Source organism: Taudactylus pleione, unplaced genomic scaffold (genome assembly GCF_031769625.1).
Source record: "Taudactylus pleione unplaced genomic scaffold, aTauple2 ptg000214l, whole genome shotgun sequence".
Classification (NCBI taxonomy): domain Eukaryota; kingdom Metazoa; phylum Chordata; class Amphibia; order Anura; family Myobatrachidae; genus Taudactylus; species Taudactylus pleione.
The window spans coordinates 11,506,993-11,529,933 of NW_028284616.1; the positions used below are offsets into that span (position 1 = coordinate 11,506,993).

The 22,941-nt window shown below is 43.7% G+C and overlaps 1 protein-coding gene across 1 annotated transcript; it reads left to right on the forward strand.

Moving 5' to 3' along the window:
* The first annotated feature begins 612 nt into the window (after positions 1 to 612).
* MICOS13 (mitochondrial contact site and cristae organizing system subunit 13) lies at positions 613 to 22,804 on the forward strand. Its single transcript, XM_088478536.1, has 4 exons — positions 613 to 770; positions 1,088 to 1,244; positions 21,352 to 21,403; positions 22,660 to 22,804. Exons 1-4 carry the CDS (start codon positions 742 to 744, stop codon positions 22,755 to 22,757), a joined length of 336 nt encoding a protein of 111 aa, XP_088334662.1. The 5' UTR covers positions 613 to 741; the 3' UTR covers positions 22,758 to 22,804.
* The last annotated feature ends 137 nt before the right edge of the window (positions 22,805 to 22,941 follow it).

Genomic DNA, 22,941 nt, shown 5'->3' on the forward strand with positions numbered 1-22,941 from the left:
ATGGGGAACCTCAGGCCCGGGGGCCGTATAAGGCCCTCGGAATCATTTGGTCTGGCACTTTGAGCTTTTTTCTGCTAGGCTCATCTGGATAGCAGGGTGCCTAGAATGGAACCCTGCAGCCAAAATCTATACAGCAGTGCCGCCAGGAGCGTCCTTACTACGCTTCAGACGGTCACACCGCAGCCCTTCCAGCTCCCTCCGGGCATTGCTGTAATCACCGACTATTGTGGCCCCACCACATTACATGGAGGTGGCATGGCCTGCATCGGCTCACGAACAATATATATATCAAAATGGCCCTCGGCAGATAAAAGGTTCCCCACCCCTGCTTTACTCCATTTCCCCTCACACAGCGTATTTCCTATTCTTTTTTATTGATTTGGTCAATTTGTTCATTTCTTTTAGTATATCGCGTTTGCAAAGACTCTCCAGTCCACATAAAGTTCCATATCACTGACAACATGGCAATCATGCAGACAGGCAGCCATACAAGTTCTTAGCTTCCATGATATAAACATGTGTCAAAATGGAACACTGTGATAAAATGTCATCCTAATGATCATATGTCATCGTCATAGCGACCGGCGAGTACATGGGAAGAGAAACTACAAGGACCGAGCTGCCCTGCGCCATCCCCCCCAGCTGCCGCCCCTCCCACACTCACAGGCGGCCGGAAGTAGGCGCGCTGTCACTTCTCACACAGCCGGGTTGTCGGTGTCGGTGTCCTTGTTGAAAGGAAACATGGCGCCTACTGTGTTGCGTTTGCTGAAGTGAGCCATAGATTTATTATTATTCTCCTAACGAAATGGTTAAAGTGTTGCATGGTTAATTACACGCCGTTGCAGTGAGTAATTGCATTATCCAGGACATAGACTGATACACTACTAATGTATCATTGGTATTTGGATAGTTCAACCTAATACCATTACCCAATTGGACACTAGAAATGTAACAACGCTCTAACTCATATCCGTTTGTAAAGCATTTGTTTTCAGAAAGGTGAACCTTAGTGACTGTAAGAGGAGCTTAATATATAACTGTATATACCTACAATATCAGGTTTATGTCTGTAACTTGTTTCTTGCAGGTTTACTACAAAGGCAGTGGTGGCAGGAGGAGCAGTCTATGTGGCCTATGACTATGGTCTGCTGGGAAGTAGCTCTGAGGGAGAAGAAGCCCTGAGGAAGGCTAAAGCAGCTGTACCGCCTGCTCTTCGCGAATGGTCAGACTACTTTGGCTTGCAGGTATCAGCACCTAAAATATTACAATAAACTTATAGGAGTTTTAAAATGTCTGTTATTCTTTAGATGTCTATGGGGCCCTTTTATTAATCATCGCATTTGCAATGTTTCCTGGGCGTGATATTAGCGTGCATGATCGCATTGCAGTTGCGCCGGCATGTAACAAAGAGCACCCGCAGGGACAAGGGCTCCGAGTGAAGTGGTCGCATCAGCGGTCTCTTCACTCCTGTGCTGCGAGCCCTGTGCATGCGTGGTCTACAGACATGTATGTGTGGCGGCCATTGCCGGGTAGGGCTCCTCCGGAAACCTTTCCCGGTAATTTTTGCGAAGAGTAGCCCATAGACTACAGTGGATAATGTCATTTTAAGATGGCGTTAGTTGCTGTATATACGAGGGTTGTTCAAAAAGTAATGCCTAAATGCTCACAACTCAAATTTTATTATAGATACAGATTTGAAAATTTGCAGTAAAATACTTTGAAGTCTTAGTAACAGAATGACTCTACTCAAAAAATCCACCCTCGGCCCTCAAACATTTTCTCCACCTCTCAACCCGAGCTGTGAATCCACTTTGGAAAAATTCCAGTGGTTGGTGTTTGACCCAGGAATGTATGGCGTTTTTAACAACCTCTATGTCTTCAAAATGTTCACCACGGTAACAGTTTTTGAGAGGGCCAAACAGATGAAAGTCAGAAAGGGCCAAATCAGGACTGTATGGTGGATGTGGCATTATTGCCCACCCCATTTTGGCAATGGCCGCAGATGTTGCCATCGAAGTGTGAGGTCTGGCATTGTCGTGGTGTAAGATGACATTTGGCAGTCGACTTGTTGACCTTTTTTGCGGATGGCTTCTTAAATGTAATAATGTATCGATCACTGTTGATTGGTTTTGTTCCAAGTAATCGATGAGAATAACACCTCGGCAATCCCAGAAGAATGTGGCCATAACTTTGTTTACGGATCGCTTTGATTTAAACTTTTTGCACTTGGTGAACTTAGCTGTTTCCATTGCTTTGATTGGGCCTTTCTTTCTGGATCATAAAGGAATACACAGGTCTCATCTCCTGTAATGACATTTTCCAAAAACGTCTCAGGGTTGGCTCCAAAGTTGGTCAAAAGGTCATTGCACACTTCCAAACTCTCTGGGCCTTATGATCCCTGGTTAATTGCTTTGGAACCCATTTAGCACACACGTTACAATATCCCAAATCCTAGATTACTGTTTTTACAGTGCCATGGCTACATTCAAGTTCATCACTGATATTTCTGATGGTCACACAATGGTCTTTCTGATTCATGGCATTGACTTTGTGTCGGTACTCTGCTGTCACTGCAGTTGATGGTCTGCCACCACGAAGTTTGTCGCACACGGGCGATTCTCCCGATTGAAAACGCTTCATCCACCTTCTAACATTGCTAAAGTCAATTGTACGCTCACCATACACTTTTTTCAGGATTTCTGTAGCACTGCAGCCTTCTTTTTCCAGAAATTCAATGACTGCTCTTTCTTGGATTCCATGGTATTTCTTGGACTACCTAAACAAAACTACATATATAGTTAGCAGACATATTAATCTACAAACTGACAAAAGTTTCAAACAAATGTTGCATATTCAGAGTTATGCGCATTTAGACATTACTTTTTGAACAACCCTCGTAACATGTTTTATAACCAACAATAATACCCTATGCTATGGATTATTTTGAGAATTGATCTATTGGAGTATTTGTAATCTCTCTGCTTGTATACATTTACAACTTGAATAAAATATTCCTAGCATGCCCCTTTCAGACAGAAATCCAAGTTACCGGTTTAAACATTTCAACCCGGTAATTTGGTGATTTACACGGGTCCATTTTCTGTGTGAAAGGGCTAACCTGGCTCTAGCTTCCCGGGATTTCGACCCAGGAATTTACCAGGATCGGAGAAACGGGAATTTAGACACGGGTTGACCCTTCAGACAGAAGAAATACTCGTGTAAATCAGCAAATTACCTGGTTGAAATTTTTATCCCGGTCAATTTGCTCTTGTGTCTTAAGGGGGTACAGACAGAGAATGTCAAAACAAGCCGGTACGCAAATGTCGGGAAAAATCCGGGGTTTTTTTTGCCATTTTCTGTCTGAAAGTGGTATGTCTACCCACAGTCTGGTGGAGTATTTGAAGTTTTGGTTGATACTAATTCTGCGCTATACTATAGGTAATCCTACACACTGGATATCCCTCTAAACCCTTTTTCTCCACCTTGGGGGAGGAACAGAAAGGTGTAATTCTAACACTTATATTTAGTTTTTTTTGTTCTCTACCCAGTATTAATTTCATAAATAAAATACCCTTCTTCCCTCATAATCCCAAAGGTATATTTTAATAATCACAAGAACATAAAGGTGGGTACATTTGTATAGCTTTTAGATATCACTACTTTTTTCTCTGCACAATTCTATATCTATATGATTTTATATCACTCTTATTTAAATATTTACTATAATATTTTATGTCTGGTAATTTTGCACCACACATGACAATCTTTTCTTTTCCCTTTGGATTATTATGGTAATTGTCAGTGGTAGCACTACTATACTATAAAGTAGTTGATATTACGATCATATGTAATTTCAAATCTTTCTGGGGGTATTTAGTTAACTTGTACATTCTGTTTGTATATAACTGTGCAATTGGTAACCTCTTGAATTTGTGCCTCCACTATGTATATATACTTCGGTATATACAGGTGTACACTATCCTCCCTATAAATAATAATGCTAAATGCCAATTCCAAAGGCTGCAGGCTTCTCAAGTTTCTTTGTTAGTGCCCCCCGCTAGGCCTTGATCACGGTGCTAAAGAATATATTACATAAACAATCAAGCAGTTTTTACACAGCTACCGTATAACGGTCTGGTCAAAACAATCCTAATCCGTGAATGTATCCTCTGGAAAATGCTCCTAAATGAGCGGTAAATCCGGTGTCCAGTCCTGAGCAAAAGTAATTGTTGCTTTGTGTTGTGTACATAATCGCTGCTCTTTCTTATGACTTGTGACTTTTGCAAAAATAGCACATCCTATGGCTGAAAAAGTTATAACTGCATACATTACTATTATATTTGTAGGTGCCTTAGAGGTATTTTAAAAATCCCTTTAAACCTAATATTTGCTGTGTGTTCTTGAATATTCAGTACAAGAACTCATATTTCATCTACCTTACATGAGACAAAATTTTGGACTCCTGTACCAAGACTGTTTGGCAAGCAGCATATGATCTAGTCCACCTTTACTTAATGGAATAGGTCTTGATCTCTAATATGTTCTTGCTCCTCCATTGTAATGTAAATATGTGCAGTTATATATTCGTATATGGGGTTAGGGATGCCAATCCTGGGAACCCGGGATTTAGCCATAAAACCCTGCGATTTTAATCCCAGGATTGGAGGCTTCAATCCTGGGATTTCAGGATTAGTTAAATGGCGATGCAGTGTCCTCCGCAGTAATGCAGCCACTTCAGTGCTGTTTTGGTTTGGGCAGTGATAGGGTCTTCCAGCAGCTCAGATGCTGCCCAGGCTGGGAGTGTCAAAGGCAGTCTGTGCTGCGCTACTGATGTCACTGGCAGGGAGGACGGAGTGCCCAGGCAAGATGGATTGCTATTGCTGCTGGTGGAATTAGAGGCAATTGCTGCTGGTCTCACACCTCACTCTCCGGGCTGTCATCCATTCCTACGCTAAGCACAGGCTGCCCTGCTGCCAGCATATGATGCCGCATTCTGGTTCTGATTTATTCTATAGGGGAAAAGCTTGAAGAGCCACGATCTGAGGATTTGTGGGTAAATGGAGAATTTGGGAAGGTAATTGTGAGGGTGGATTATTTTACAGAGGAAGGTGTGGGCTCCTTGCCAGTTGCTGCATGATGGGGCCGGGTGCTAGATACACAGATGGCCTAAGTAGGGGATGTGTAGTAGGGCTGGATGTGGATATCTGGGTTTGGATGTATATTGTGGGTGGGATGCAGCATCTGCTGCTGTTCATGCACATAGCGACCCTTGCGTGGCTGCTGCCAGGCAGCGTGGTCGTGGCAGGACGCTGCAATGTACTGCAGTGCTGCATGGTATTCCCTGTATGACACATGAGAGATTGGGGAAGGCTGGGGCGATAGTGGATAATGTTGACAGAAGCTAAGTGATAAATCCTGTCTGCATTCATTTTTACATTTTATTGGAGGCTTATGTTAATATAATAGGTAAGTACTGAAGCAATGAATCATTAATGTGTTTTATTTTTTTCTGTGTGGGCCACTGTACACTTTTTTTTTTAAATATTGAAATTTTAAAGAGTTACACCCAGGCAGGGGAAACAGGCTTAGGAGAAGGATGGCAGACATGCAAGACAACATAGAAGGACACATACATCAGAGATCAAATTATAATATAAAATAACAACCAGTGAGACATCTGATGTAAGAAAATAATCATAGCAAACGTACAAAATACCCCACAACAAGTAAGGATAATCAAGCAACACCCAAAGGTGCCATTCAGGGGTGCGCACAGAAGAAAATCAAAACAACAATAGGGCTCAGACAATATACAGTAAAATAGGTTATAGAGAATACAAACTGTACACCCACAATAAATATATATCCAAAATATTGCCTCCCATAACCCCACACAGCCCACCCCTAACCTATGAACCAAAAAAATACACAAAATAACAGAGGAGAAAAAACACCCAAACCAAACCTCCCCAAAACCCTGCACCCTGTATAACCTAAACCCAACCTAGGCATACCTGGACACCTCCCCCTAAGTATCTTCCATGAAAAAAGTGGTAATGTGTTACAGGCCTAGATATAACCATATAGCAAGAAATAGAAAATTAATATAGCATATACAGGATATACAAATACACAGCGACTACACAGAATAACACGTTTCAAAAACATTAGTCCAAACAGGTATCAATCCGTTGAACAATAGTCCCGTCCCAGCACAGATGTGGGAGAACATCCAGTATACATGAACAGCAAACCCTGGTATCTTGGCACAGATAACAAAGGTAAAGAACGAATATTCAGTGGTGCAACAGCAGCTTTGGAACACCCAGTAATGAGATGGTAAATAAACTGTGGTTTAATCACATCCATTGGAAGGAATACATTTGGGATAAAGTTAGTCCATAGGAGTTGTGAGGGTTACAGATACAGAAATCGTCTGCGTAACCTGCTCATCCACATCACAGCACCTCTCAGGAGCACGAGATGGAGGAAGGATATCTGCCTGCATATTATCAAGCTTTGTGAGAAGCCTTTGGGTAGAGGCACTGACAGCCTGAAGGACTTGTTGCAGAGAGAGAGCCATATATATCCAAGAGATGTCTCATATCAGAATGTCAACTGCAGAAGAAACCTCAGCAGCAAGATGGCGGAGGATAGCACACCACCAGAGATTGTCACTGAGAGGCACAGACTGGAGAACGGCCTCAGGTACCTCTATAACAAAGCAGCCGTACACTGCAGGACAACCCAATTATTATTTCTCAATCACCACCGAGGCACCGAACCACAGGAAGCCGGACTTCGCCGCCAGTCTGTGAGCCGCGTTCCAACAGAGACCACAGAGTAACAGCCGCCTTCCAGGGAGAGATTCAAAATGGCGGCAGCTACACCCAGCACACTGCAGACATGTAGCAGGCAGCAGAAGACACACAAAGAGCCGCCATCGGTGGGTCTGGAGCATCAAAATTGCGGCCAGAAACCAAAAATAGACCAGCAGGTAAGTGTCAGCCCAATCAACAACCACAAAAACCGGGAGCAGGGACAGAGGAACCGGACCACATAGAGGAAGGACAGGCCATCTTATACTCTGGAGGAAACACTGTAAAATGCAATGGCAGGAGATATTCACGGTGCACCAGAGGAGGTAGGAGGTATTAACCCACTTAGATATCGGCTATTGTGCAGAAATATCCAACGGCCAGGATATAATCAGGAGATATGCGGGAGAGCTGATAAAATGCTGCCTACACCAGGCCACGCCCCATGTGTTTTGTTTTTTACTGTAGGGGCCAATGGGAGCTATTTAATCTTGAGATTCTTTCAGTCTCGGGATTACAAAAATGGGGCGGGATTGACTTCTCTATCTGGGGTTAGCTTTTAGGTGGTGTATTGTTTTATGATTCTTGTTTTAAGTGTTTTTCAAACTCAGAAAATCCCTTCAATAAATAGACTTGATTAGGTAAAAAAATGCTGTATAGTCTCTCATTATTATCAGGTGACCACACGATCACAGATTGGCAGGAACAATGGTGGACGAGAATAGATTTCCCTGTAACTGTGTCTTAATGTGGCCAACAAATATCCAGAAACCACATTTACTGTACATTATTATTTATTATTAATTATATATTATTAATAATAATGTACAGTAAATGTGGTTTCTGGATAATTATATAGATTTTATATATATATATATATATATATATATATATATTTTTTTTTTTATATTGACACCAATTATGCAGTACTGGGCAGAGAATATTTGTCATTCACATCCGTCCCTGCATCATTGGAGTTTGTAGTCTGCATTCCCTAAGAAGACACAAGCACATACTTACTAGAGTACTTTTTAGATGGCAGCCAATCAATCTAGAAGTATGTTTTTGAAGTGTGGAGTAAACCAGAGTACCCTGCAAACATACGTACTTCCACCTCTTGAAAAAGCTGCCTGGTGTGGGGAAACGCGTTGAAGATACAGAGAACCCAGTACTAGTGGCTAAGCCTATCTGTGGACTTTGATACATGGATTGCTGGCATCCCAACGTTGTACCGCTTCATATCTACGGAGTACAAATTGCATAGAGCTGTGTTGCTGCAACTGGAGGAAACCTTTTATACTGACTAGCTGTATACCAATTGTGTGAGTCAAGCATCGGTCACGCTGACGGCCTGGATACCGTGAGTACTGGTGAGAGCCTGGGGCTCCTGAGCACATTGTGCCTTCACCTTAAGCTTCTACATACTGCCACAAACTTGCTATTAAAGCTTTACACTATTGGATACAAAGTTATTCTTGTGATGTGTTTGGAAAGACTTGCTGGCAATAAAAAGCGGTGTGCCATTGATTTACAAGGCTCTATGGGACAGTGAGTTCTTACACTAAAAGTCGTCTTGTATACATTCAGCTTGCCACTAGTTACTATATTGTGTTTTATTTTTTTTCTGATATATTTTTGTGCATTTGTGACCCCACTCCCAGGAGTTTAAGATTGTTGATTTATTAAAACTACTAAAATATTTAGTGCACCAATAAAGTGCTACTTAAATATCCTATTGTTGTGTGTGATAAGCGCCACCTGGTATTTTTTTCTTTCTACCCCGCAAACGTGGTTACAATACAAACTACAAACACATTGATTTTCAACCTGGGTCCTTATCTATCTTATGACCCTAGTGCTATGAGACAGCAATGCTAACAACTGTACTGCCCAATAATGGTGTGATTGATTTCTGTCTGATTATTATTGTGCATCATTGTTGTTTTGGTACTGCATATGTTCTGATATTGTACAAATTGCATGGAATTGCTACAATATCACAGTGTGTTTGATTAGCAGAATATATTTGATATTGTGTAGAGCAGGGGTGGGGAACCTTTTTTATGTCGAGGGCCATTTTAAAATATATAACATTATAGTGGGCCAGGTGCAGGCCACATCCCCTCCGCGTGACATCACACGGGAGGCAGGGCCACAATCGCCGGTGATTTAAGCAACGCTCGAAGCATCCTGAGGGGGGCTGTAAGGGCAGCAGTGTGACAGTTTGAACCATCCTAAGGACGCTCCAGGTGGCACTGCTGCATAGATTCTGGCTGCAGGGTGCCATTCTAGGCACCCTGCTAGCCAGATGAGGCTAGCAGAAAAAAGCTCAGAGGGCCAGAACAAATGATACAGAGCGCCTTATATGGCCCCTGGGCAGGAGGTTCCCCCATCCCTGGTGTAGTGTGAACCACTTCAATAGTACTGAACCTAGTTTTCTTTTAGCTGTGCTCAAAGTCAAAGTATGCCTTTTTATTATGGAACTCAAAAAGATGTTATTTAAATAGAATATATTCAATTTCTAACAGTTAGGGCATCTGAAACGTATAGATTCTCAGACCCTATTTGGTGGTGCACATCTGAACTACCTCACTGTGGGCCTGATTAAGGCCAGATACACATCAAAACAATGCGCTCCAATTTCCCTTCCTCAGAATAAACAATATTGAGCATACACACTGTGCAGTCCTTCAAATGACTGAACAATTTAACATGACATTTCATCATATACGATTTATCGTTGCTCCTGTATACACTAGAACAAACATCTTTAAGATCACTGGCTGGGAGTGGCAAGAGGTGACGTCTTCAAAGGCCAAATTGGAACAACATATCACTTGGTCGTCCGGTTCGCCATACACACTGCACAATGGGCGCCTCATTGTTCACAATATGTTCTGATTGATTGTGCAGCACAGCTGACCAGAAGATGTTGTATACAACGGACTGGAGCCCACAATTTAGCGTACACACTGTGCGTTTCGCATGATATGTCATTAGAATTTGTTGCAAAACTACATATCGTACCAATATTGCTATAGTCTAGGGGTGTACCCAGCCTAAGAGGTGAACGCAATGCCAGTGTTTATGTAGTTGAGCGATTATTTGCTCATGTTCGAAATATTCTGAATTCCCCCACAGTGCATGCGTTACCCTAAGTGTATACACAAATGTGTTGCGTATGGTTACCGTTAGTATTAGAACTGGCGTTTAAAAATCATGGGCGTTCCTCGGTCGTGACTAGTTGGTGGCCTGAAGAGAACGCTAAATCTGTTTTTTTCAGGGGGGCGTGGTATGGGAGTGTCCCCTGGTGTATCAGTAAAAGCCACAAAGGTCATGTTCAGAAGAAGATGGTGCGCCAGTGGTGGATTGTCCAGAACCACTGTGTTGCAGCATGCACAGGCACTAAAGTAGGCGTCTGAGAGCTTGCACATTTAGTAAGGCTGAAACTAGCATTTGCATATTATATACGCCAGCGCTTGGTGTACTTCTGTAAACTTTTGTTTTTTTCAGTACAAATCACTTTACAGTTGGATAGTGTTTCTGAAACACCCTTCAGTGGTGTGCTGACAAAGTCAATTCTGCTTATAGTACGAGGTGCCTTCTTTGTGATTCAAATATATGTCAGATATTTTAGGCTGCTAAAATCCTTTGCATATGTAATTATAGTAGTATATAGCTATTTCTCTTACTTCTTTTAACTCATTTAATCCATGAAATTTAGTTTCACTGCTACTGTAATATTGTAGATAACTTAGTAATACTGCTTGTTTTATGGTCTCTACTGAAAGAAATTTGTATTTTTTTCCAATAGGAGATATCGTACTTCTTTATATCCACTTTAAATTAAGATTGAGAGAGTAGCATTCTAGTTCACTTTACATTTTTTTTAATACACATTTCTTCAGTTCTTCAGGCACCAAACAGTCAAAGCTTTAGCTCCCAGGATGCCCTGGTCCTGCTCCATTTATACCCCAGCCACAGGCATTCAGTTTTTTGTTTGTTGCTCGGCTGGATCAGACACATCTTTTTAACAGGGGACTGCTCAGGCAATCCCAAGCTTTAATTTTTTTATTTTATTGGGTTAGCAGTGCTGAGGGTCCTAACAAGACGTATGCACTGCGACGACTCCTACCTCCGCCGCTGCCGCAACACCAGTAACGTCTCTGATTTTGGCGGGTCACAGCGGAGTTTAGCTAGCAGCGACGCTAGAGGCCCGGACTGCAATCGAATGTACGGAGGTGTCAGGTAAGGCGATTCCTCGTTTACGGGGAACACGCGCAGCAGTCCTTGCTTCCGGCGCCGGAGACGCACCGGAAGCCGCTGCAGAGAGGGCCCGAGACAGTCCATCCTTACTTGACCACCGGGGCCTTTTTTTCTGACGCCGGGGATCGGCTGTAGACTCATCTACTGCCATGAGGCCAGAGTACCCGGCTGGTTGATGCAGTCTAGGGAAATTAGGCTCTCCCCCTGGCAGCCCCGACCCAGAAGCAGATCCTACGAAAGCTTCCCGCGTCTGGGTTGCTCCTCCTACCCGCCTTGTGTATATGAGACGCTCACAGTCCACCATCGATGCACTGCGGAAGCTGTTTTTTTCTTAGAAGGTTTGGGTTTGTCTCCCTGTATACCTCTCCCCTGGGTCAGGTATATAGTGCTCTCCATCCTACCAAGCCTTGGGTGTTGGTCAGTTGATTCAGAGCCCATTGCAATTAAATTGCATATGCATTGTATGTGACTTGTGCTAGCTGCTGTATTGATGATACTGCCTTTTATTTCTGACTGTCAGTTATAACTAATACTGTGTTACTCCTCATCCCTCTGTACAAGGTGTGTGGGGTTTTCTGTGTATTTCACAAATACTGGTACTTGTGAAGACTGTCACATTGCTTTGCATTTATACCTTTTACCTTTTTATACATTGATATGTCAAAGGTTAAAGGGAAGCAGCAGGTTGAGGCTCCTGTGTTGGTTTCATGTAAATCCTGTTTGGTGGGCTTGTCAGCTCAGGATTTCATGCAAGATGGTTTGTGTGCTGGCTGTTATAAAGAGCCACCTCTCCAATGAGGTTCACCAGCTTCTGTACAAGAGCCACCCTGGGTGTCCTCTTGGACTCAGGTTATGTCGCATTTAGTGGACCGGGCAGCATCTTCAGTACCCGCAGAAGTTACATCCTGTTATGTATATGCCCCCCATGCATCCTTTCTGGATGGATGGCTATGCTCCCTCAAGTCAGAGTATGGTTCAACCGTCTATTGCTGCTCAGCAAGTGGTGCAAGCGAATAGACCAGTTACCATTAAACATGGGCATATGACAGTATCCCATCAGGGCACAGCCTAGGGATTCTAACACATCAGATGAGCATACACATCGTTCCTTTTCTGGGTCTCTCTCAGCTGGGGAAGACCACCAGTTCTCTGTGAATGTCCCCTCTCTGGTAAGAGCAATTAAATCCGGAAGAGGAGGTCCCACCTAAATCTAAGACTCTGGTCTTTAAGCGTCAGAAAGGGGTAAAGGATTACGTTACTCAGTTTGAGCAGCTAACGGACCTCATGGCTGAAGCATGGAGCACTCCAGATAGACGTTTCCATGCTTCAAGGAAGTTAACATCTCTGTACCCATTTCCACCTGGTGAATGTACAAAGTGGGAAGTCACTCCGACTGTAGATGCTCATGTGGCATGGTTGATCTCCTCTACATTACCTATTCCATCCGCATCCTCACTCAAGGATGTTACAGATAGAAAACTTGAAACATGTTTGAAATCAGTTTTCTCATGATCTGGAGCTATGGCCATAGTCTGGGTAGCCAAGGCTATGGAGGAATGGACGAAAGCACTGGAAGACAGTATGCCATAGGCTACCAGAGAACAAGTGTCCTATCTCTCCCAAATGCGAGAAGCGGCTGCTTATGTGGGAGAATCGGTTATTGACGCAAGACTTCTAGAATATCGGTAACTTCGGTTGTTGCTCGCAGAACACTTTGGTTAAGGTCCTGGAAGGCAGATGCGGGATCCAAGAAAGCTCTCGAATCCTTGACTTTTGCTGGAAAGGTACTGTTTGGACCAGAATTGCATAACATAGTGGCTACTTTGGCAGCATCAAAATCTGCCGGATCACCATCTGCGACTACCTCTAAATATAGGCAGTCTCGTTTTGGACCTTTCGCCTGCAAGGAAGGGCATAGGGACAGTCTTTAACCAGACAAGATAATTCCTGCAGGAAGGCCAAACTGCAAACCAAGACGTCATGGTCGGTCAGACGTGCAGCTTCCAAGCTGGACGATAAGCCTCCTCCTGGGGGCTCTCAGGGTGGGCGGCCCACTTCTCCAGTTTTCTTACGCCTGGCATCAAACAACAACAGATGCTTGGGTTAGAGAAGTGGTCTCCCAAGGACATAGCCTCACGCTTCTGAGGCATCGCCCTCAAAAGTATTTTTTTTGTACAGCTTCTCCGTTAGACCCGGTCAAGGCCCTGGCCCTTCAAGAGGCTATTCGTGCCCTGCTGAGTTCAGGGGTAATAATCCCTGTTCCTTTGGCCCAACAAGGAAGGGGTTATTAGTCAAATTTATTCTTGATTCAGAAGCCAAATGGGTCTCATCGCCCCATATTGGACTTCCATGTGAAACCCGTGCAGCTTTGCGAGTCACCTTGTGGATTGTGGTTCAACACACTAAATGCCATGTGCTGGATGCCAAATGACTTCCTGAATATCTATGAGCCTAATTGGTAAGTCTTGCTGCTAAAATACACCTTATTTGGGATACAGAGGAGTGAGTCCTAATTCCAACATATGCTATTACAGGAACGGTTTTTTAATGATTGACTTTTTTTTTTCTTAATGCTTTGCTGAAGTTGTGTTTATATATTTACACATCTTTATAAGTACTGTATTAGATACTCATCTGCATAAGAGTGCAGAATTTATTTGAATAATAAATACAGATTTGTAATTTTAAACTGTCCATTTATATTTATTGATATATTTAGCGCTAGTCTCCTATTTGTTTGTTTTTTTATCTGATAAGGTCTCAACGATCCTCATCTCACCAGAGGTTCGGCTCTCCCTCTCATGGTGGCTGCAGACAGCTCATCTGAACATCCATTACGGATCCCAAATTGGGTTCTCCTCACGGACGTAAGTCTTCGAGGATGGGGCGCGGTGACAGGTCATCACACCTTTCAGGGAAGCTGGACAGCTCAGGTAAGTCATCTGCCCGTAAATATTTTGGAGCTTCGTGTAGTGTACAAGGCGCTCATTCTGGCACAGGACCTCTTTCAGGGCAGGCCTGTCCAGATTCAGTTCGACAGCGCGACCACAGTGGCATACATCAACCATCAGGGAAGCAAACGAAGTCCGGCAGCCATGAGGGAAGTGGCGAACATTCTGGTTTGTGCAGAACTCCCATCTTCCAGCAATCTCGGCAATATTCATTCCAGGAGTCCTCAACTGGGAAGCAGACTTACTAAGTCTTACTAAGTCGTCAGGACATACACGTCGGAGTATGGGCTTTCCACCCGGACGTCTTTCAGCTCCTGGTGCACAAGTGGGGACTACTGGACGTAGACCTCATGGCATCAGATCACAACCACAAGGTCCCCAGGTATGGGTCCAGGGCAAGAGACCCCTCAGCCACCTTTGTGGACACTCTGGCAGTGAGCTGGGACTTCAGGTTGGCGTGCCTGTTTCCTAGAATCTCCCTCCTACAAAATGTCCTCAGAAAATTCAACTAAGAAGCTGGCAGGGTGATAATAATAGCTCCAGCTTGCCCAGGTGACATTGCTTCACCGATCTGACATGTCTATGTATAGACAATCCACTTCCTTTTCAGACGGATCTGTTAGTGCAGGGTCCCTGCCTACATCCGGACCTACCCCGTCTGGCTTTGACGTCATGGCTTTTGAGTCTTCCGTCTTAAAAGCAAACTGTTTTTCTGCTGTGATTCAGACAATGCGCAGGGCAGGAAAGCCTTCCTCTGCCCGCATCTATTACAGGCTTTGGCATTCTTTTTTTCATTGGTGTTCCCACAGAGAGTATGACCCTGAAGTTTTCAGGGTCTCCCGAGTTCTTGCTCTTCTCCAGGCTGGACTAGACCTTGGTCTTCACCTGGCTACCTTTTAAAAGTTCAGATTTCTACATTGTCAGTTTGGTTCCAGCACAGAATCGCTCTCCTGCCAGATATTAGAACATTTTTGCAGGGTGTTCTCCACCTTCAACCACCTTTTGTCCCTCCAGAGGCACCGTGGGATTTGTCCTTGGTTCTCAGGGCGCTGCAGGCTCCTCCCTTTGAGCCCTCTGATTTGGCAGCGCTTTCGTGTCGCTCCCCATTTTTCTTTTTCACCAGAACAGAGCTGCCCTCCGTAAACGGGCAGGTTACCTTCCGAAGGTGTTATCCCGTCTTCATGTGAATGAAGAAATTGTAGCTCCGGCCTTTGTCTTCAGACCTTTCTGTAGGTGAAGCTTCCCTAGATGTGGTTGAAACCCCTTATATCTACGTGGATCGTACCAACTCCATCAGGAAATCAGATGCGCTTTTTGTGTTGTATAGTTTTCACAAGGGAGGCCGGCCAGCTAACAAGCAGACTCTGGCACAGTGGCTACGTATTACTATATCTTAAGTTTATACACAGGCTGATCTCACTGTTCCTAACACGGTGACAGCACATTCGATTCAGTCTGTGGGACCATCGTGGGGATTTAGACTTGGTCTTCTGGCCACACTTTCGTCAAATTTTATGCATTTGATACTTTTGCCTCCCAGGATGCTTCCTTTGGGCAGCGGATTCTCCTCTCTGCTCAGGAGTGTCCCCACCCTTAAGGGAACTGCTTTAGGACATCCCCAAGGTAGGTCTATGGAACCTGAAGAAGAAAATAAGAGTTATGGCAGGCTTATCTTTGTTAGCTCTTTTTCTTCGAGGTCCATAGGGTCCACAGGGCGCCCACCCTGGTGCACCTGGCCTCAGTTGAGATCTGTTCCTTCTTGTCACTGATTCCTTTATCTTTCTGAGAGTGTTTCTAGTGTCATTTGTACTTCCTTCTCCACTTTTCTTCTCCTGCCATTGGGCTTGTTTACAAACTGAATGCCTGTGGCTGGGGGCGGAGTATATATGGAGGAGGACCAGGGCATTCTGGGAGCTAAAGCTTTGACTGTTTGGTGCCTGGGTCACTCCAACCACATACCCCTAGGTAGTTCCTGTGGACCCTATGGACCTCAAAGAAAAAGAGTTAACAAAGGTAAGTCTACCATAACTCTTTTTTTTCTCAAGGTTTGGCAGCTAGAAAATTTATTTTTAGGGTCCATACACATTGGCATATGTGCTTTCACAATTGTGTGGACGGAGAAGGACAAATATTTAGTAGGTTATGACAGGAATAGTACAAACCGCATTCTTTACTAGACCGTTTTGAACTTTTAAATAGTACACCGGACCGGTGCAAGGTTTCTCTGCACCCTAAGCAAATCTTCAGCCTACTTCCCTCAACATCCTCCCCCCCCCCCCCTCACCCCAATACCCACCTTTTAGCCTCTCAAGTGATAGTTTGGAGGAAGCGTCCTAGAATCACAGCCGCCATTGTCAAATAATAAAACACCCCCTTCAAAAGAATATGTAAAAAAAACACTTTGTGCGATATTTGGGGTACACGCAGGCAGGCTGTAGTTTAGAAGGGGGGACACAGGTAGGATGGATAGAAGGGGCCTGAATCAGAGGTGGACGGATTGAAAAAGGTTACCACTTCGATATGCATTCCTGGGGGAGTCACTGTTATCGGTGGGCTAGTCTGTGTAAGGGACTGTGTTTCGAAAGACGCAGTTACACTGACACCGGTGACCATATACAGTCAGACATTTAGAGCAACCGTATTGTTGCTCTAATATGCAATGGTGCGGCCGATGTGACTACCACACCACGGTAGATTATAGCCGCATCCAGTGGGCGTCTAAACAGGCAGCCCATTGGTTGCAGAATTAGCATAAGTTCACACTACTACATTACTGACCACCTCTGTATTGGGCCCATAGAGAATTATAGATGGCACACGCGTGCGCGCGCACACACACACGCGCGCACAAGTCAAAAATTATATGCACTCCATTTATATTAAAACTTATATTAAAACTTTTGTTGGCTGCACTGTCTTATGTATGCTTTCCATACTAGGTCGCTGTCTCCCCATTCACTGCTGTGCAGGTTTGAATGTGTTACGTCCGTTCATTTGTGACTGCAGTGCAAGAAAATATGGCTGCCCCACTTGTGATTTGCACGATCCAAGAGCAGCATGCACTGACTTTGCGCACAGTATGGAGAAAGTGTTTGCTCGTGAAGAAATATGTATGAACGGATAGAGAAGTTCAAAGAAGGTCCCACAAGTGTCAGCCATGAAGAAGGAGCCAGACACCCATCCTCGTCCACGACTGACATTGAGCGCGCACGTCAACTGATTCTGTTGGATAAGACGAGTGACAATGGATGTTGTTGCGAATCATTTGCAAATCGGCCATGGCTCTGCCTATGCAATAATCCACGACAGACTTGGGTTAAGGATTATGCGAGATGGGTACTGAAACAACTCACGGAAAAGCACAAACAGAAAATTTGAACCGATTCTCTAAGGAAGATGAAAGATTTTTTAAAAAGAATCATTTATGGTGGCGAGACGTGGATTCATAATTACGAACCTGAGCGTAAACGGCAGAGTATGGATTGGAAACATTCTCAATCGCCGACCAAGAATAAGTTCAAAAGTCAACTATCAGCTGGAAAATTGATACTTTACAGTTTTCTGGGATTCTCAAGGGCCAGTATTGGACCATTACCAGGAAAAAGGTTCAACAATCAACAGTGCTCGTTACAGTGAGATGCTCCCTGAAGAGCTGAAGCCTGAAATTCAAATAAAATGCAGAGGACTGCTATCCAAGGTGTTGTGGTGTTGCATGACAATGCACGTCTGCACACTGCTGTTCATGCTGTCGACATTCTCCAAAAACTTCTTTTTGAGGTATTAAAGCATCCTCCCTATAGTCCTGATCTTGCACCATCGGACTATTACCTGTTTGGTCCCCTGAAAGAAGCCCTAAGAGGACGAAGTTTCATGTCTGATGACAAGATGAAGACAGTTGTGCATTCATGGCTCACCCGTGTGTGTGTAATATATAAATACAGACACACACACTTCTAGTTACAAATGGCACCCCCTTCACTTGTATATTCCCCCAGCTTACTTACCTCTGCGTGATGTCCTCAAGGAACAGCCTGTATTCCATGGACTCCGTGGAGAGCCACACGGTGGACAGGCCATCAGACTGGACTGTCTGTGGCTCAGGGGGTCAGCACTGGATGGGAGGAGGGGTACAAATGCCGGCAGCTTGCAGAACTTGTCTTTTTAGCCAAGGCGCTGCCCGGTGGCAGACTGGAGGCGGAGCAGCAGAGAGGGCAGGCCAGTGACACAGTGACGTCACTGGTGCCAGACCTAGCTGCTGCAGCTTTACTCCTGCGGCTTTCACAGTGTGTGTTTTTCTTGCCTTCTCTGGGGGGACGGGTGTAGATGGGTGCCGACGCTGGGGTAAGCAGGTATCGCTAGCAGGCGAGGCAAGACCATGCCCCTCTTCAAGACGGCCTCAGCGGGCCGCCACTCAGGTCCTGGCGCCCTTAGGCAGCTGCCTAATGGAAGCGCCGGCCTTGATAGTACACAACTAACATAATCAAAACACTCCAAACACACTTGACTCTTTACTCCATTGTAATTTTAAAACATAAATGAAAATATATCAGTCGGTCATTTAGGTAAAGTTAAAAGTTAAACATAATACATTGGGTGCTCCTATGGTAAATGTATTTTTGACTTTGGTATGAGTTTATTATTATTATTGTATCCTCCATGCACATATTGAATAGCATCTGTACATTTTTTACAATGTTATTTCTGAAGACTGGGAAGTGAGTGTGTATCTTGAAATGCTCCATTCAGACAATTAGATGAACTTCCGCAATAAGAAAAGCAGTGAGGTTCACCACTGATATATTAGGGCAGAGGTTACCGAACAGTCCTCAAGGCACCCTAATGATCCAGGTATTAAGGATATCCGTGGTTTGAGCAGTCAAAAGACTGAGGTGCTAATTAAGTCACGTGTGCCTAAACATGGTTATCCTTAATCCCTGGACTTTTAGGGTGCCTTGAAGACAGAGTTTGGGAACCTCTGCATTGGGGTTCATAAAGGACCACTCAGACTCTGAGCACTTTTTGGTCTACTTTTTTGACAGGTGTTTGAATTAATTACTGTCAATTAGGGATGTGCAGGCTCGGATAGGTTCGAGTTTGCACGTGGAGTTCGGATTTTTCCCTCCAAAAAAACGGAACTCAGAAAGAGGCAAAACGTCATCTTACATGGACGAACATCATCATTCCTGGACTTTTGTCCAGGAATGATGATGTTCGTCCATGTAAGATGATGTTTTGCCTCTTTCTGAGTTCCGTTTTTTTGGAGGGAAAAATCAGAACTCCACGTGCAAACTTGAACCTATCCGAGCCTGCACATCCCTACTGTCAATGCATTTTTTCATTGATCCATGCAAGCTGTGTTCACCATGTGTTGAACACTGAGCAGGGCAATACTTCATGATATATAAATCTGGGGATCCAGTCAAGATGCCGGACGTCAGGATACCCGACGCCCGTCAGAATGCAGACGCCGGCATCCCGAAGGGATCAAGATATCGACGTCAGCATCCCGACCGCCGGCATATCGAAGGTAAGTATGCGTGTTAGGCCGGGGATGCGGGGTTAAGGACCAACCGGGGAGGGTTAGGCACCACCGGGAGGGACATAGATTTATGGTGCTGGAAGGGGGGAAGGTTAGGCACCACCAGGGGGAGGTTAGGGTTAGACACCACCAGGGTTCGGTTAGCGTTAGACACCATCGGGGGAGGGTTCGGTTACTTACCAGCCCCGTAGGGATTTTCACCATTGGCGGCCGCTGTCTGTCTTCTGACCACCGGTATATCATGGATTTAGTGTTCCCTCTAGCTCCGGCGGCAGGCAGGGCGCCGGAGCTAGAGAGGGCAATCGTGCGGGCGCCCGAAAAGGGGGCGTGTTTATAAGACGCGTCCCCTTTTCGTCATACTTGGGGGCGTGCCCGGCGCTTACGGACATGCCGGGCAGCCCCCAAGCGCTGCAGAAAGGGAGAATAGACGCCCGGCGTCTATTCTCCGGCGGTGACCGGGTCACCGCATGTTTGTCCACCCGCGGGACACTGCGTCCCGCGGGTGAGAACGGCTCCCGCAGGCTGTTAGGGCAGGGCGCTTTTTGCCCTCCACCTGGAGGGCAGGGTGCTTTTTGCCCTCCAGAAGGAGGGCAGGGCGCCACGCCCCGCTAAAACAGCCTAGCGGGAACGCTATGGATTACATAAATCTGCCTATCTGTATAATCTAAAGGGACAGCTTTTGTTTTGCATCAACCATTTTGATCATTTTTGACCATATTAACTGAAAATCGCTATGTTTATAAGCACTAATGATCACACCATCCTGATGAGTGAATTACATTGAGTGAGAAGTCACTAGGCAACCTCAAGCACTGTGTGCTATTTGAAATTTGGTTTGTACGGCTCAACACTGAATGATCAGATGTCTGCTTCTATGTGTGTGCTTAACAGCCAGATCTTTCCTTTTGTGTTCAGATTTATTAACAGGATTTAAAACGTATGGATAAAAACTACTATGATCATAACTTCAAATCCATTCCCTACATTTATTTTGACAGTAATATTGTAACAGTATAGACTGTACTGCAAAATATTATGTACATCTTATAAATTACAATAATCCTTTATTTACCATGTGAAAATATTTTATACAGAACTGTAAATTATCATAAAATTGTAGATATTGGTGATCCTGTCCATAAGAGCTTACAATTTAAAAGGAAGAACTGTACCCTAAACTATGTTGTATTTTTATGCAATTTGAATAATTTGCATACTTTGTATAACTTTACAGGAACACATAATTGCATAAGTAAGGTTAATTGTGCGTTGTCTTAACTTGGGCCTATTCATTAGCAGATAAATTGAACGATTGAATGATATATCGTTCAGTCGATCAATTTATCTGCTAATGGATAGGCCCTGAACGATGACAGATGCGCACTCCCGTGGCCGATAAATGTTATCTTTTGTCTCTCCAACATGTTGGTCAATTATCGCATATCGCTGCCAGATATTAGAAATATCTGGCAGTTTATATGTGGTAAACGACGAACGATATTAACAGCAGCTACAAAGCACTGGAGAGAAAAACTCCACTCCCTGAATGATGTCATGCGACATCGTTCGTCTTTTGCAAAAATCTGTCATGTACATGATAGATATCTTTCAGCACAGCGACCGGAATTTTCAATAGATATCGTTTGTCTTTCATTGTTCAGTAAAACATCTGCTAATGGATAGGCGTAAGGATGTAACATTTGTTTTTTTTTTTCCCCCAATATCCTACAAGTAAAGCTAAAAAACCGCTTTTATATGTATGCATTTTCTGTTACAGCTTCCATCTCCTCCAAAATTTGACTTTTCCCTCTGCGAATCTTGGAACTGGGGTAAATATTTAATTGTTGATTTTGTTGAGTTAATTCCTGTATGGTCATATAAGCAGTCTGTATACACTAATCTAGCATATATATATATATATTTAGCATGATTTTATCTTCCATCATTACTACATACCTTTTTCAATTCCAACTTTTGATATCTTTTTATTTTTTTTTCTTTGTCATTTCATAGAAATAATGAAAACTGTTTAAAGATGTTTTCAAAGCTTCCAAATAAAGCCATTTCATTCATTACGCATTGGATTTGGCATATGTCATTAACAGGACCATATTTTCAGTAAAATATTATACTCCAAGAGTCTGAATCAGAGTTGCAGGCATGTCTGTGACCACAATGCTGGCACAGAAGTATATGTGGATCATCCCCGCACTGCAGAGTTGCAGTGATCTATGTGACCATCCACTGGCTGAAGCAACCATCATCACTATCAGCGTGCATTTGTGCAAGCCCTGAACCTGGGCATAGAGGTCATCTTAAATCAAACCGATTTCTGCATATGCTTAACTCAGCAAAGGCCGTGATTCTGCCTACCCATGACATGCCATCAGAACACACCGCTTATGTGCAAGCACCCAGTTACACCCATTCAGCTGTGGGGAAGTGACTGAGAGGATACCCATTTTGATTAGCCATAGTTTTAGCTTAGAACCTTCACAGTACGAACAATTGCAAGATATGTCCACAAAATAGACTTGCGTGCAACTCTGAACCAGCCCAAGGGGTTTCAGAGTATGGTCTGTGCTGATATAGCGTCACAAGTAAAGGCTGTTGTACTGTTTTTAAAGCTCATCAGCATATAATGAGGATTTTATATTCCCCCATTTCAAATCCCAAACAGGGAGTCTCTCTAAAACACACAATAAAGTGCTACAAACATAGGGAGGCGTATCCATTGCCATATCTTTTTTTTTTTTTTTTAAAGATAGGAATTTGTTAGTATTATGTCTTCTCTATTAGTTTTATCTGTTTGTTCTCCTATTTAAAATGCACTCCTTTTATACCACATTTGTGTTTGTACTGGTGCTGTAAACTATAATAATGCAGAGATGGCTATAAAAAATAGAAGGACTTGTCTCTTTCCACCTCACGATGTTGCATTCCTCCTCTCCATTTTTCCTACTGTTTTGCTCTCCCTTCTTTTTACAAGTGGAATCCATATATAAAGCAGTATCCTTAGTTATGTCGGCGTGATAAGGCTGTGCTGAGCCGCCATCTTACTCTTCAAATCTGTTCTCCTTTTTAGGTGTACAGAAGTCTGTGTCTGCTCTCTCCTCTGCCCCAACTAAAGCTTGTGAGTACACGGCAGAGAGCTGGAAATATGTAAAGGAGTTGGTGAAATGATTGCAGTGTATATAAATAATAAAATATAAATAAACTTTATTTATGCATTTATTGTTCCCTTGTGTTTATTTTTCCATTTATCTGTTTACTTCCAGTAGGATTTAAATAATGTATAATTATTGGGATCATCTTTACTGTCTGCTGATGTGCAAGACATTTTTATTTTAATCTATATAGTTCTTAA